A 16094-nucleotide genomic window follows, 5' to 3' on the forward strand; every position below is an offset into this window, starting at 1 on the left:
GTCACAGATTTCTCATGTTACTTGCATGTGATTTCTTCCACAACAAATCAGTGATTTTTTTTCCTTAATATTTCCTTGCAGATGTTTGACTGGATCACACACAACAAAGGTCTGTTTCTGAACAGCTACACAGAGATCGGAACCAGTCATCCCCACGCTATGGAACTTCAGACACAGCACAATCACTTTGCCATGAACTGTATGGTAAGAATGGGCCTCACTTCACAATGCTGACGTTTGCTCTTTGTTAAGGTAGAATTCATAAATCACACACACAAATCATTCCTTCTATTACAACTAGTAGAAATTGTATTTGAGCAGTGAAGTTGTACAACAAAAGAAGAAAATAAAAGATGGCCAAGTGCAGAGGTACTGTGATTGAGCAACTGAATTATTTGGACCATTGGCAATATTCAGTGCAACCTTGGAATGTCTAAAATATATGGATCCAAACTTTTAGAACCTGGGATATGTGTTTGAGTACAGTTTTGCATCTTTTAGGAAATTTCAAGGAATCATATGTAATACGATTAAAAAAAAAAAAAAGCTCAGGATCTTCAGAATAGATTGCATCTCAGGTACAAAAAGTTTTGGGAAGTGCTAATCAATAGCTGAGCCCAGTGTAGTAATTTTCCTTTATTTATTTATTTATTTATTTATTTTTAAGAGCACACACTTCTCATTTCTGGCACAGTGGCATGGAGCTAAAGCAAATATTTTTCTTGTCAAATATTATCTTGATGAGCCATCATCTGCAATTAAAAATTCAGTTTGTAACCCGCAGTGAGTGAAAGCTGCTTGTTATCAGTTTCATAAATGCCCTGTTTGGACATGGGGACTAAATTCTCAAGAATATTTTGGATCTTTTTCACTAGGAGGGTTGGAGGTGTATAAGTAACTTCAGGAGCCTGGGCCTAAATCCAGACCCTGTCTGTCAGCTCAATGGAAGAAGAACACTACAACTCTTGTTAGAAATTAACATCCTTGGCAGTCCAAGGATGGGAATTGAATTAAAGTATGGTTGAAACAATCAGCTCTTGCAAGAGGGTGTTTTTGTAGGACAGGACTACTAACTGTGGAAAGAAAGCATGTCAAAGTAAACTACCCCTGGTTATTTGTCTTGCTAAAATCATTAAAGGGATAGTAAGGCAGCTCTTGTGTCTAGTTCTGACCAAGTTAAGGCAGTAGGAGACAGCAGTAGGGAAGTAAACTTTCTTCTGCAACTCAGCTATCTTTGTGAAAGCTTTTTTAACAAATAAAAGCAATGATTTACTTTTTGCCAAGAATAAAGTGAACGTTGCAGAACATTGTACTGAAGTTATGTAACATCATGCATGGAAGTAACTTTGACCTTTAGGTTTGGAAGGTACAGGTCCACTCTTCGGGCATAGAGATTTGCTGCTTCATGGAGTAACTAATTACTGCTGTTCGTTGCTCTGCACATAAGATGCAGCAGAAAGGCACTCAGAGGAGGATAGTAGGCGTCACTGACATGAGATGACTCTTGAAATTTGGTAATATTGGATATCCTTCCAAGCTGTTCTTGGGCTCATACTGTACAGGTTAAATTATTCTCGTTCTGTTAGCCTCTCCTGATGTTAGTTACTGTGATTTTTTCTTCAAATCAGGTGTCTTGTTTTCTTCTCCTTCATTGTCTTTGTCTTTAAAAAACAAACAAACAAGAAAAACCTCCATACTGTTTAGATGATAGCAACACTAGGAAGCACTTGAGTGATGTAGCATAATCCCTCCTGTTCTTAATCTTTTGCTGTTAATCTCTGTTTTGCCTGTAATAGTCAAGTGTGTTAATTACACAGGACTTTTTCTCATCTCTCACAATGATTTCTTGAAGCATGTAAGGAGCAGTTTAAATCTGGGGCAAGCATAGTCCCCATGAAGTGGTTCTTTCCCATAGAATGAGAAAACGATTAGCCCTGGGTTTTGATTTCAAGAGCGTTCAGGTTTTCTGTTTTATTTGGTTAAATAGCCAAAATTGAACATGTATAGTATGGGGGAAAATTATGCTGAATATGACATGAAAAAATGACATGAGCTCATTGAATTTTGGCAGGCCATTCTTGTGTTTTTAACTGGAAAAATGTCAGGCAATCTTAACTCCTGCAAAGCACGTTCAGTTTCTCCCTGACCTATCTTCAGATGCGTTCTGTGCTAACCAAGCTACTGTTTTGTTTGCTGCTGCAGTCAGTGTAACTCTTCAGTAATCAGAGCTGATTTAAGATCTCTTAATGAGTGCTTTAGCACTAGAGATGGAATTTAACTTCTAAAACATCTACAGCAATGTAAATTTATTCAATTGGACAGCATGGAGGAAGGAGGAGTGGCAACTAAGTATTATTATATGCAGGAGATTTTGAAGGCTTTTCATTGTGGCCCTAATTGGACCCTGATAGATCTTGCTTTCTAGGCAGTTTCTTTAGGCTCACTTTAGGCAGGGAAGGGCTGTTCAAAGGATAAATGCTGCCCAAGCAGCTAAATACCTCTTGCACTTGCTCACAGCTTAACCCTGATAATTGATGTTGCAGCTGCTTTTCTTAACACATTGTGATTGCTGCAGGGCACATGTTCCCTTTGCAGCAGGTGCTACCCTCCATCAATAGCTGGCTCTCCTATCTCCCCTTCCTTCCCAAGTAGCAGCTTGGCTTTCCGAGAGGTGCAGGAGGGCAAGTTCTGCAGCTGCTTCTGCCGAGCTCGGGTGAGAAAGTATCAGCCTTTGGGTGAGATGCCAAAACTTTAATCTGGTCTTCCAGTCTGAAATGAGCCACCTGGTTGTAAACCATTGTGAAAACTAATTAGTTCCTGTTATCAAAAATAGTTGGCTACATCAAGGATAAAGAAGATTTGCTGACTTTTTCTTTTTTCCTTATAATGGCTTTCTGCCATTTTTAGAACCCAGTTTTCAATATTACAGCACAAAGTAGCTGGAAGTTTAAACCAAATGTAAAAACAAAAAGGTGAAGAATATATTGGGGGAGGAAATTTAACTGCACTTCCAGCAGCTTCGTTCTCAAGTGATACATCTAGGCATCCTGCATATTTAGTATGTGATAGACACATGTGGTTGCACTTCAAGGTGCATACGAGTAAGTTCACTAAAGTCTTAAGCTTAACGTGCAGGCTGGTTCTTTTTGCAATGAAACTCTCCTAGGGAAAAGTTGGATAGGTGCAGTGATGCGCATCAAAGATGGAAATATGTTTTGTTACCGTTACTTAACACACACACATTGATGTGGCTGGAAAGGATGCTGTCTGAAATACAGTTCACATGTTCAGCTGTAGGTAGGTATGTAACCTCCCATTACTGAAATCAAGAAGCTGTGCACTGGTAAGGGTCAAGATCGTTTCTTTACAGGGCAAGTAGTTCCCATCTTCCCTAACCGTGGGGAAAAACAGTATCTCAGTGATTCTCGCCTCTAAAGCTGAATACGTTCAGGTTGGAAATCAGGTGAAATTTCTTCTTAGAAAGAGCAGTCAGGCATTGGAAAGGGTTGCCCAGGGAGGTAGTGGAGTGTGGTCCCACAGGTGTGGGTGGTCCCTGAGGTGTTCAAGGAAAGGTTGGACCTGGTGCTTAGGGACATGGTTTAGTGGGTGACATTGGTGGTAGGGCGGTGGTTGATGATCTTGGATGTCTTTTTCAACCTTAATGATTCTATGTTTTTTCACTATCATTTAAAAGACCTGCTTTCAGCAACAACAAATTGCTGTTGTCAAGTCTTGAGATTTATGTGAGCTAAGCAATACTCAGTTTTAATTTCAAGTTCCTCTTCAGATGACTAAACCAAAGCCTCACTTCTCAAAACAAATTTTTACTACCTTTTAAGGTAGAAACTTGCAAATAAGTTACAAGAGTTGTAAATAAAAAGAAAAAATCTGTCTAGCTTTTAAAATGCAGAATTTATGCTATGATTGTACTATTAGTCAGCTGTGCATGGAAGAGCAGGATGGACTGATACTGTGTCCACTCTTATTTCTTGCTATTTTCTGCAAGTCTTCTGTGACACAAGGGAAGCTAAAGCCATCATGTGAAATATGGGTGATTGAAGATGATGTTATGAGGAAGATGATGTTATCTGTGTATTTTCTGCTACTTTTCTCACTAGATCAAAGCACCTTGCTTTCATTAAAGCTTAAATGTGCCCCTCGCTGCCTAGGTGAGGGCCAAAATCATTGGAAAGCAATGTAATCAAAAAGAAGCTTTCCTTGGAGAAGGTTGACTGCCTACTGTTGAGGGTGTGCTGTGACTACTTGTCTCAGGGTGCTGATAGGACCATCAGTGGAACCGATGTTTATTAGCCTTAATCCATAAAGTCCTGTTACTGTGTCAACTGTAAGCATATTGGTAAGTTGATTAATACTGTTCCCAGAACAGGCTGTTAGCATACACTAGACCGCTTTATCAAGGTGGCAATCAAATAATTAATTTCACTCAAAAAGAAACTGACAGAGCGGTCAGAGTGTGAGGAGCTTGAAACAGAAGTATGAACATAACACTTGAATCTCGCTGGGATTACAGAATTAAAAGTTTCAAGGATGACATACTTGCCTTGGCTTGCTCGAGTCCAGCCACAGGGACTGGTAAAAATGAAAACATTAAGAAGGTCAAGTGAGGTAAAATCAACTTAGCTGACAGTTTGTACTACTGATATTTTTTGCTCTTGATTCCTTTTATTTAAAATATATTTTGTAACCACCCAGAGTTGTCATTTAAGATACACTTAAGCACCATGTGAATTCTAAACTCCCCTGAGTCCTCTGAGACTTCAGCACACAAGACCAAAACCATAGGTTGTGAATTGTGCAATTTTTGTTACGTGGTGGTTTTACCCAGCTGGGCAGCTGAGCTCCACCACAGCTGCTCTCTCACTCCTCCTCCTCAAAGGGAAAAGGGGAGAAAATACGATGGAAAGGGCTCAAGGGTTGAGATAAGGACAGGGAGGTCACTCAACAATTAGCATCATGGGCAAAACAGACTCAGCATAGGCAGATTAATATAATTTCTTACCTATTACTAGCAGGCTAGAGCACTGAGAAACTAAAACCACGTTCCCCCCATCCACCCTCTTCTGTGTCATCCCCCTGAGTGGCACAAGGGAATGGGGAATGGGGGCTGTGGTCAGTCCCTAACACTCTGTCTCTGCCGCTCCTTCGCGGTTGCTCTCCCCTCCTGCATGGGCTCCTTTCCACGACTGCAGCTCCGGCCCGGGGCCTGCTCCTGCGGGGGCTCTCCATGGGCCGCAGCCTCCTCCAGGCCACATCCACCTGCTCCACCGGGGGCTCCTCCACGGGCTGCAGCGTGGAGATCTGCTCCGTGTGGGACCCATGGGCTGCAGGGGGACAGCCTGCTCCACCAGGGGCCTCTCCACAGGCCGCAGGGAAACTGCTGCTGCATGCCTGGAGCACTTCCTGCTGCACTGACCTTGGGGGCTGCAGGGCTGTTTCTCACTCCTCATTCTCCCAGCCTTTGTGGTGCAGCAGTTTTTTTTCCCTTCCTTAAATTTGCTCTCCCAGAGGCCCAACCAGTGTTTCTCACTGGCTCGGCTCTGGCCAGCAGCAGGTCCCTTTTGGAACCAGCTGGAGCTGGCTCTGATCTGACATGAGGCAGCTGCTGGGCTCTGCTCATAGAGGTCACCCCTGCAGCCCCTCACTACCAAAACCTTGCCACATAAGCCCAATTTTAAAATTTGTTTTAAAACAAATTTAAACCCCAGTTTAATTGTTTTTTCAACTAATAGCTTGTTTAGGCAGGGCTTTCAGTAAAAATACTTAGACGTTTAACAAGAAGTCTTTCAACTGTCCAACCAATCTGAAATCCTTAACAGAAAGGGTATGTTCACCTTCAGGTATGTTCATGTCAGTGGATCATGAACTGAAGAAATAGAGCTGCTAAAGATGCTACTGCAAAGGAGCAAACCTTGTTTCACTTTTAATAATTACTGGAGGTGCTGAACGTAAGGTTTCTAAAGAAATTGCCTTGTTTCAGTCGGTCCTCCTAGAGAGCTAGGTCTGGTTTAGATCACTGTACTTAATGATGTGATGGGGAGCATCCAGATGAAGAATGACGCAGCTTTAAGGGCAGGATGAAGGCATGGGTGTTTACTGTGAGACAGTGAAAATAAGCGAAAAGCAAAGGAGAAAAAATGGTGGTGGTGGTAGACTATAGTCTTAGTTTCCCTGGGTCTACCATGAAAAATACAGGAAAGCGAGATGAAAAATTTGAAAAAAATTAGAGTGGGATGAAATTATATTTAACTTGTTACAATAGTGATAGCAACATTTAAATAGTTACCTGAGAATATTTTAAGGAACCACATAGCTGAAGAACGCGTTAACTATTTCCTCAATTGTAGTCTGTGTGTTGCTGATTTTATTTTTGTTCAAGGCAAGAGACAAAGTGACTTGTGCTTGTTCTGCAGCTCCCTTTACTGTTGCTGCAAGAGAGAGTATAGAAGAGGGGGGTTTACAAAACATTTAAATCATTAAAGTGGGTGTTACTTCATACATTAATGCTATACCTCACCTTAGTTGCCACTTCTGTGCTGAAGTGGCAGATGAATTGGAAATTCCGTTGCTAGAACAGTGCTAAAATATTTTCATTGCAGATGATTAGCTTATAACTCACTGCAGTATATTATAGAGGTGCCAGTTATGATGCTTATGGGCCATGTCACTGGGGTGGTTCTTTTTAATGCTGGATGCTTAATATTCTTTGTGTCGGAAAAATCGTGTTAGGAATCTTAGCACTAAACAAACATTTTATAAATGGGTCTAGGAAAATCAGGAAATAAAATAAAGCCTTCAGGGCATCTGCCAGCTATGTTTTGTATTAAGTACAATCGAAGTTCAGTCAAGCTGGCAGGCTGTCACCTATATTTTTCAGTGTACTCGCTTTTCAGGCATGCAGCAAAGAATGACAGTGCACTGCAGCTTGTGGTAGGCTACTAATCATGTCGCCTTGTAGGGAATAACTCTGTGCTGAGAAGCTTTCCAGATATTATAAGGTGTCTTTTCAGCTTCTGGCTAAAGGGTATTGTGAGAGAAAATAATTGTACCACATACATTAATGTACTTACTATACACACTGTAATGCTGTAAGTTGAGATGTTCCCTTTTTAGTTTTGCTACGTTGGTCATGTGTAATACAATGAAAGAAATGAAGTACTGCTTTAGCATTTTGCTTTTTAGACAGCTGGTGAGTATTTAGAAGCTGCAGTTGCCTTGTGCAGATTCACATGATATAAATAAGATGTCTAAAAAAGTCTTTAACAGTTACTACCTGATAGCTGTTGTTTCTTTAGCTGAAATGAGGATGTAAATCCGCACAATGAATAACAACAAGTCAGTTCCTGGAACCAAAGGAATGAGTGGAAGATTGCTTGGAATGGTGCTGCTGAAGCAGTGCACAAAATTTGTATTTGTTATATAATAAGGACAATAAACCTGCCTGTCCCTTTAGACAATGGAATAATATTTGTAAATCTTCAAGGATTAGTTGGACATTCCAATTGTAGTGAATTGCTGTTTGAAGTTCTTTTTCCTCGTTAACTAAATCTGGCTCTTCTGGATCATTGCATTCTGAAATACTGGAATTTAAATGTTTAGTAGATATGTCAGTTAGTACAGGATATGATAGCAGAAAAAGTTGTTGAGATTATTACATGATTTTTTGAGGAAAGGAACGTGGTATGCATAGCTTGGAAAGTGTTCAACTGTCAGTAGATTAATTCATATTCATACTACTACAGGGGGTATTCCACGTTTGTGAAGCCAGATTGCCACGGGAAGCTGAATGCATTTTAACCACAGCTTGGTTTTGATGTACTTAGCTACCTATTTTTGGTGCCCTGTCCCTCATATCGAACCAACATCCCAGAATTTCCAAAATTCTTTTATTACAATACATAGGTAGTTCAAGTGGCAGTCTAATACAGTCTTCATGCTATTCTCTTTTGACACGTTTTGTCATGCCGTTGTCCATGTCCTGGTTTTCTGGATTCATTTAGCAGTCTAGCATTTATGCTACTTACACTTTAACAGGTGCAAGTGCTCTCGAGTCTTCTACAATTTGTTGGAAATAACAGTTCTGTTCTCCTATGGTTGTTCAGGTGTGCTTAAGAGGAAAGCATAGGCATGAGAGATAGCAATGAAAAGGTAGTATTGTGCAGGGAAGAAAGACAACGTAACACTTCTGCGTCCAGTTTAAGTGGACCAACTGAGGTACAAGCTGCCAGGAGAACTTTATGCCCACCCTTGCATATGTACACATACCCATACAACTAACAGAGACCCGTGCCAATTACCACTCAGTCAGCAGAGTGAAGCCTGCGGGAACTGCGACACTCGCTCCTGCCAGTCTGTGTCAGGCCCCGGGCAGCAGCTCAGTGCCAGCAAGTAGTGGTTCCACCTCGGTCTACGTGGTGTTGGGTGTCCCCAGTCCAGTGCTCCCCCGACCTCTTTTACTGGTAGGAGTAAATGTAGATTTCAGCACAAGCTGCCCAACAAATCTATCCGCAGTACAATAACAATACAGTTTTCAAGAAATTTTGGGTTTTGTTCCTCTGTCATTGTTGATTTGTGGCCTTTACTGAGAGTTGTTGCAGTTGGTTCTTGTCTGCATTGTTCTGTCTCCCTTGGCTCATGATGCTGTGTTACCCAACCCTTGACCAGGGCAAGTTGCGGTGCGGCTGCTGACAAGTAGCTAACTGCTCTGTGCCGCTTCTTGCCTACTGGAATTTCAGAAAGCACTGCACAGACAGGAGGGAAAACATTTCCTTAAAGAATGTTGAGATAATGATTTCTTTTCCTGCCCAACCATTGTTTCTGATAGTGTTTGGCAGTTTGGGCTCGTGTAAATTTTTAGGATATAGGCAACAATGAGTTGTTAACGGAAGCAGCCAACTGCAATTCGCACTGCAGATCACAGAAAGGACCAGCAACTGTGCTCAGAACAGCACCCATGTCCTCAGCAGCGGTGATGTGCCACAGGGGCCTCTATCCTGTGGGAGCTCCAAAAGGAAGATGCAGGTCTGAGGCTGCAGGGAGTGCCTGCGGCCTCTTGCCAAGGCTGGGGCAGCCGGAGGTGGTTTCCTTGCTCACGGGAGGTGTGCAGTTATTAAGGAGCTGTGTTGCCAAGTGAAGGAGCTGCAGGAGGAGGTCAGCAGACTTGCAGAGCATCAGAGATAGTAAGAGATTGACCAGATCTTTTCCATGACTCTGCAGCTTGAAGAGTCCAAGCTGTTAATTGCACTGAAGGGAGGCTCAGGCGGAGTCTGTGCCTGTTATTTTGGGAAATGGGAGTTCCCGTGATGTTACAGGTTGGATGGTAATGGCTTCTGGCACAGGGAGGAAGGTTCCTGCTCCACCTCAAGATTTGCAGCTGTAGAATCGGTTCACTGACCTCATAGCTGACGAGGAGCCAGGAGCTGTGTCAAATGAAACATCTGTGCTGGCTGAGGTTGAGCCGCACAGGAGCACCAAAAGGAAGTGGTGAGTGAGAGCAACGGGGGTTGCTCTCACTGTAGGGGACAGAGCACCCCATCTGCAAACCTGACTTACTGTCTATGGAAGTGTGCTTCTTGCTGGGGACTTGGATTTGGGATGTTGCAGAAAGAATGACAAAGCTTGTCCAGCCCTCAGACTATTACCCCCTGCTGCTCTTCCATGTGAGCACCGGTGATACTGCCAGGGTGACCTGGAAAGTATCGAACGTGACTGCCTGGCTCTAGGGGCAATGGTCAAGGGCTTGGGGGCCCAGATGTTGTTCTCCTCAATCCTGATGGTGAGAAAGTAGGACTTGAGAAGGAGCAGGTCAACAGCTGCAGGTCAACAGTTGGTTACACAGCTGGTGTTTGCAGCAGGGTTTGGCTTCTACAACCATGGGACCCTTTCAAGGCTGCTACCTGACTATGTGGAGCAAAAGTATCTTTGCCAGCATGCTGACCAACCCATGATGAAGTCCAGCAAAGGGCCACAGAGATGATTACGGGTTTGAGGCATCTAGTGGACAAGGAAGATCTGAGAGAGCTGGGATTGGTTTCCAGAGATAAGAGAATACTCAGAAGGTTTTTTAAATACCTGATGAGAGGGAGTAAAGAACACAGAACCAGACTTTTCAGCATGGTAGCCAATGACAGAACAAGAGGCAATGAGTACAAGCTGAAATACAATGAATTCCCTTTAAACATAAGTAAAAAGCTTCCCTTCCCTTCCCTTCCCTTCCCGCTTCCTTTCCCTTCCCTTCCCGCTTCCCTTCCCTTCCCGCTTCCCTTCCCTTCCCTTCCCTTCCCACTTCCTTTCCCTTCCCTTCCCGCTTCCTTTCCCTTCCTTTCCCTTCCCGCTTCCTTTCCCTTCCCTTCCCGCTTCCCTTCCCTTCCCTTCCCGCTTCCTTTCCCTTCCCGCTTCCCTTCCCGCTTCCCTTCCCGCTTCCCTTCCCTTCCCCCTTCCCCCTTCCCCCTTCCCCCTTCCCCCTTCCCCCTTCCCCCTTCCCCCTTCCCCCTTCCCCCTTCCCCCTTCCCCCTTCCCCCTTCCCCCTTCCCCCTTCCCCCTTCCCCCTTCCCCCTTCCCCCTTCCCCCTTCCCCCTTCCCCCTTCCCCCTTCCCCCTTCCCCCTTCCCCCTTCCCCCTTCCCCTTTCCCCCTTCCCCCTTCCCTTCCCATTCCATGATTAAACACGAGAGCAGGTTGCCCAGAGAGATTATGTTGTCTCCATCTATGGAGATTTTCAAAAGTCCACTGGACATGGCGCTGAGCAACCTGCTCTGATTGACTCTGCTTTGAGCAGGTGTTTGAACTAGATGATCTCCAGAGGAGATGGCCAGCTTCAGCAGTGCTGTGATTCTAAGAACTTTCTTCCAGGTATATGAGAGTCAGCCCTGTTAAAAGAAGTGTCAACCCAGCACTGTGTACGTGTAGCTCTGAAGGAGCTACCTAGAAACTTTTTGTTAGTGAAGCTATTTTTGTTTCTGGCTTTGGAGAAATCGGAAACACTTATTTGCTTCCTTTGAAAAATACTGTTTGTTCATACACAATCAAGAACAGCTTTTAGATACTTCAGGTCAAAATGCATATGTGAGTTGGAAGGAAAGAAAATTACAGTGACTAAGAGCCATTATTTAATAGTGCTCGTATGCTAGGGAATCTTACTGGTCAATGACCTTATTTGTCTAGTTTTCAGTGTTAAGATCTGAGGCAGTACAGTGGCAGGAAAATCATACCTAAAAATGTTGAACTCTTTAGAACTCAGAGTTCTGTGTTTTGTTACTTTAAAAGTAGAAGTACTTTCAGAAGTTGATGTAAATGTTTTTAGAATGTTGTTCCCCATATACATACCATTGAGAGATCAAATGCATGCTGATGATACTTTGAATTTCCTGTATTGTGTGTGTCTAAGTGTCTTGTTGACTTGAACATCTATGGTCAGCTTTTCCTTTTCCTCTTTGTTGTAATAATGGGTCTTCACATAATATAACTTTAAGCTAATCATTGAGACTTCCTAGTCTTTTCAAGTTGTCCTTCTCTCTTACCAGTGATACCAATAGGCTGCTACAGTATACACCTGGATTCCAAAATCAGGCATGCACAAATTTGTCAAGTAAAACCAGTCTACTAAGCATTGCTGTATTAAAGGATAATTTTATAGAAGTATACTCACATATTTAAGTGGTCTGCAAACTAATTTTTCCCTTCGTCTTCTCCACAGAATGTGTATGTAAACATAAACCGCATCATGTCAGTGGCAAATCGCCTGGTTGAGTCTGGTCATTACGCTTCACAGCAAATAAAACAGATCGCTAGTCAGTTGGAGCAAGAATGGAAAGCATTTGCTGCAGCCTTGGATGAACGTAGCACACTACTGGATATGTCCTCTATCTTCCATCAGAAAGCTGAACAGGTTAGTGAACGTGGAGGGAGCCAACAAAAGTTTTCATGCTGGAAAGGTGAATTCCGTTGTACTTCTGTCCAAATCAAAAGTAAATGGAGTGTTTAAAAAGGTCAGTTAGAAAGCCAGATCATTCATTTCAGCTGATGTTCCAATGGAAACCTGTTCTCTGTAGGACAGCCTGCTACCCTTATATTCTCCCCAAAATGCCTCGCCAACACCAATGCGAGATAAATCTTAGCCAAATTAGATACATGAGTCAAAATGAAATAGACATAAAAGCTTAACTATATGAAGCTTTTGAGTTGAAGGAAGGGAAGAAAAACATTTAATGTAATCAGTGTCAGTATAATGTCTTTTCTATTTCCAGAAATCATTCACTTGTTCTATTTACTTCACTCCTCCACCCTAATGAGAGAGAAGTGTTCGCGAATCAGTTCTAGTATTAGTCAGTTAGTATTTAACTCCTAATAATTGCTTATAGAAAACCAAGCTGAACAGGCCTGAAAGTTGAGAAGTTAATTAACAGTCTTCTGAATCTGAAATTGTGGTGGGAGATGTTTACTTAGTATCCCGTAAGAGATTCCTCCTAAATTAAACAAAAAATTTAGCTGTAGGCCCATACCAATTATTTTAATTAAGTCATTAACCATGTGTAACTGCAAGAGAGGAGGTATATATAGGGGAATAGGAATAAATATCTCCAAGTTAATAGTCTTGATGGTGAAAGCATGTTTTTCCCCTCAAGGGAATTCAGTTCTGAAGGAGTTGTGATGCGTGTGCTGTTGAGTCACCCATTGATACTATAGACTGTCTACTGTGTATGTCTCTGGTGAATTTGGAGGGCAGAGGTTCTTGAATGCTTATGGCTGACTGAAGCTCTGGTATGCTGTACAGCTGCCATAGATACTTTTCTTTCATTTGCAATGCTAGATTGGATCTAAGAAAAGGTCTCATGTCTGATATAACTTTAATTTAGAATAATTGAATGGACCAGTTGGGAGTTGATGATAACTGGAGAAATCAAGAGAAGCAGCACACCTTATTATTTTAAGAAGGTTGTTTTTTTTTTTTTTTCGTTTTCTACCATACAGAAATTCAATTTATAAATGCCCAGAAATTAGAAATGTGAACATACTAAGATGCAAATACACAGTGCCTGTCATTGTTAGTGATGACATTGGTTTAATCTTAGAGAGCTTAAGGTAAAGTATATAAACTAATGCCCCTATAATAAGTATTTTTAGCAGGTTTTAAAGAGAAGTTGCACAGAAAGAAGAGGAAGAAATTGTGTTCTGCTGTAAAAGTCACCAACCAGCTTGAAGCATTTGTTAGACACATCATGATAGCTTATCAGCATTGATGCTCTTCTAATTGCTGTCGTTATTTAGGTTAATTTTTAAGCATTATTGGTCTTACATATGGGAGAAAGATGGTAAAACATGAACAGATAGGTATACTCTGACTGAAGTGTCGTCCTTTTTTGTAAAAAATGGATTTTAATCAGAAGTCAGGGGAGTACATTTTTCATGTGCAAAAAAATTGGTGGGCAACTGTGGTACTAGTTGGTGTTCCTTTCTTCAGCACTAAACACATAGGTAAATCTAAACAAGGGGAAAGAGAAGAATGAGAGAAAATACTGCAGTATGTTCAGGGATTAATTTACTTCCTCTCCTTAATTGTACTTTTTGCAGTTTTCACTTGATGATTAACTCTGATGGATTGTCATAGTTGCTTTGTAAGATACCTGGCCTTGATGTAGCTGTTGACAGTGGAGAGTGAGTTTGGAGTGACAGGAATGACCCCTTTAGAGACTGGTGATGTTTGACCTACATAGAAATTATTAATAAATAAGTAGCGAAAGAAATAACACACCCTTCTTGAATGCATGTGTTCCTTTGCAAGCTACAGGTAAGTGTCACTGCCTCCTCAGACACAGAGAAGACTGCACCCAGCTGTCAGTTCATGCTGACTGGTACAAAAGATGCAGCTCTGTGGTCCTACATGGAGCTTCGTTTAATGTTAAGTGCTTAATGTTAGAGATTTGTTAAAACTGTCCCTTGATTAAACGAGAATTAAGCAAGTATCTAAGAAATAAAAACTTCACCACCCTTTCTTCCTGTAGTCAAACAATAATGGAGTACCAGAAGTGGCCTGCAGACTACTTTTCCTCAAAAGACTATGTGTGACCCAGGAATTAAGATCCATGTAATGAGAGAAATGTTTTGGCTTCTTAAAGCTTCTGAGACTATAGAACTTCACACAAAGAGAAGAAAATTTAGTTTACAAGCTATCACACGTGCTTGGCTATACTAAGTGTAACAGCTATGAAAAATCCTAGAAAAAAGCAGATTCTTTTTTCCTCTTTCTTTGCCTAGCATAACAAGGGTATAAAATTCATGCCCCCTAGCTGTCAAAAATAAGTTGACAGAACTTTTGAAGTGCGTACAGCTGTGATGACAGTTTCTGTTCTGTCAGGGCAGCTTAAGCTTCAGAGATAACTTGAGTTATCCGCAGAAGAGATTCTGTCGCAGTATCCTCAATTTCCCCTGCAAGGTTTGACTTGAGCAGCTATGCTGACATAGCTGCGTGCTCAAAGTACAGTGTTAGTCCTAAGAGACCCCCGCTTAAGTTGTAAATCCCTTACATGCTTGCTACTGTAGTAGCTTGCCAAATGGATTTAGTGCTTCTCTGTATGGAGAACTTAGTGCTGTGGGGACTAAGGTGTGAATTTACTGTGCTCTTAACATGCTTTGCCTCCTTAACACTCTTTCCAACAAAAGACAGCTAGGAAGTGTTTCAGTGAACCATTAATTGGCTTTCACCATTAAGTCTGTGTATGTGAGTGTGCACAAGTGCAAAGTAACTTTGTTTTCTCTAAAGCTTTAAAAAAAGTGAGGGAATGGCTTAATTAATGTACTGTGAATATCTGAACAGGGAGTTGACAGGTAAGAGGGTCTGTAGCATGTTTTTACCAATTTTTGTAGACAAGATCTTTGCCTTTCATGCATCTGAAACAGTAGGTGCAGAGTGAAATAAAGTTTTCTTAGCTGCAAAGTTGAGAAAAGGAGCAAGAGTAAACTTGAAGTATCAGCATTGCCAACGGTTTAATTGGTGCTGAAGGTTGCCAACATGTAATTAAGCCTGCCTGTCTGTGAAGGGCTGAAAGAGTTCCGTATATATACCTATACCTAGAAGCAACAGTATCATCAGGCTTGAAAATCTGTTTCTGTTCAAATATAATCTTAATTTTGGCCAGTTCAGAAATAAATGCATTGAAGAGTTTTCACTTAACAGGAGCCTTCTCAATGACTGTCACACAGATGTTTGTCCTTTTGTGTGTTTCTAAAGTATATTTACTTATTGATAGAACCCCAAATTAAGTAGGATGTCTCTTCTCTGTTGCAGTATATGAGCAACGTGGATTCATGGTGTAAAGCCTGTGGAGAGGTGGAACTTCCCTCAGAACTGCAAGATTTAGAAGATGCTATCCATCATCATCAAGGGATATATGAGCATATTACCTTGGCTTACTCTGAGGCAAGCGTCTTCTTTGTTTCCTCAGGTTGCTGACTTGATAATATGGTGTAATATTAAGGTTGGGTCATGGCATTGGCTGTTGCATGATGTGTTAGCTGGAAACTCAAACGCCAGGCTTCTTCCCCCTAGTTTACTATACTGTATTTTGCTGCTATTACTCAAAGTTAAAGTTAAATTTTAAGTCTTCCTCTTAATCTTCTCAAAGAAATTTAAAGGCAAGATGAAACCAATCAATCAATGGTACAAACAATCCATGTAGTTTATTAAGTATGTTTAGTTTACATTTGTGTATTCCTACCTTCTAATAGCAGTATGATACTGTCATTAAAATGCTTGAAGGGAAACAAGCTGGAAAAGTATCCTGTTGGTATGGATTGCTTTAAGTGTGTTTTGAAAATCAGTCTGTGAAACTGTCTGACAAAAAAGGTTTAACCATCCGAGGACATCATTTGACAAACCAGAAGTTATATACTTAGTTTTGCCAACCTTAAAGGCACTTCAGTGAGCCAACATTCCTTTGTAACCAGCCTTCATAAGATTAGTATATCCTATGCTGCTGCTTTGATCCTGCAACATATTGGAGTATTTTTGAGAATGCTTTTTAGCATTTGTATTATTAGTAAATGCACCATAAATGCTTATTCTGAAGGTGTCCTAAAAACA

General features: G+C 41.5%; 1 protein-coding gene across 3 annotated transcripts in view; it reads left to right on the top strand.

Annotated features, from left to right (window-relative positions):
* The window catches only part of TRIO (trio Rho guanine nucleotide exchange factor), a 249121-nt gene that overhangs the window by 82813 nt on the left and 150214 nt on the right, over positions 1-16094 (top strand). For all 3 annotated transcript variants that reach the window (XM_083821948.1, XM_083821946.1, XM_083821947.1), the window contains exons 6-8: positions 82-204; positions 11712-11903; positions 15300-15431. In XM_083821948.1, coding sequence (XP_083678074.1) covers positions 82-204; positions 11712-11903; positions 15300-15431 — 447 coding nt within the window. The remainder of the gene's footprint in view (positions 1-81; positions 205-11711; positions 11904-15299; positions 15432-16094) is intronic.

This window comes from Anser anser (genome assembly GCF_964211835.1).
Source record: "Anser anser genome assembly, chromosome: 2".
NCBI classification, from domain to species: domain Eukaryota; kingdom Metazoa; phylum Chordata; class Aves; order Anseriformes; family Anatidae; genus Anser; species Anser anser.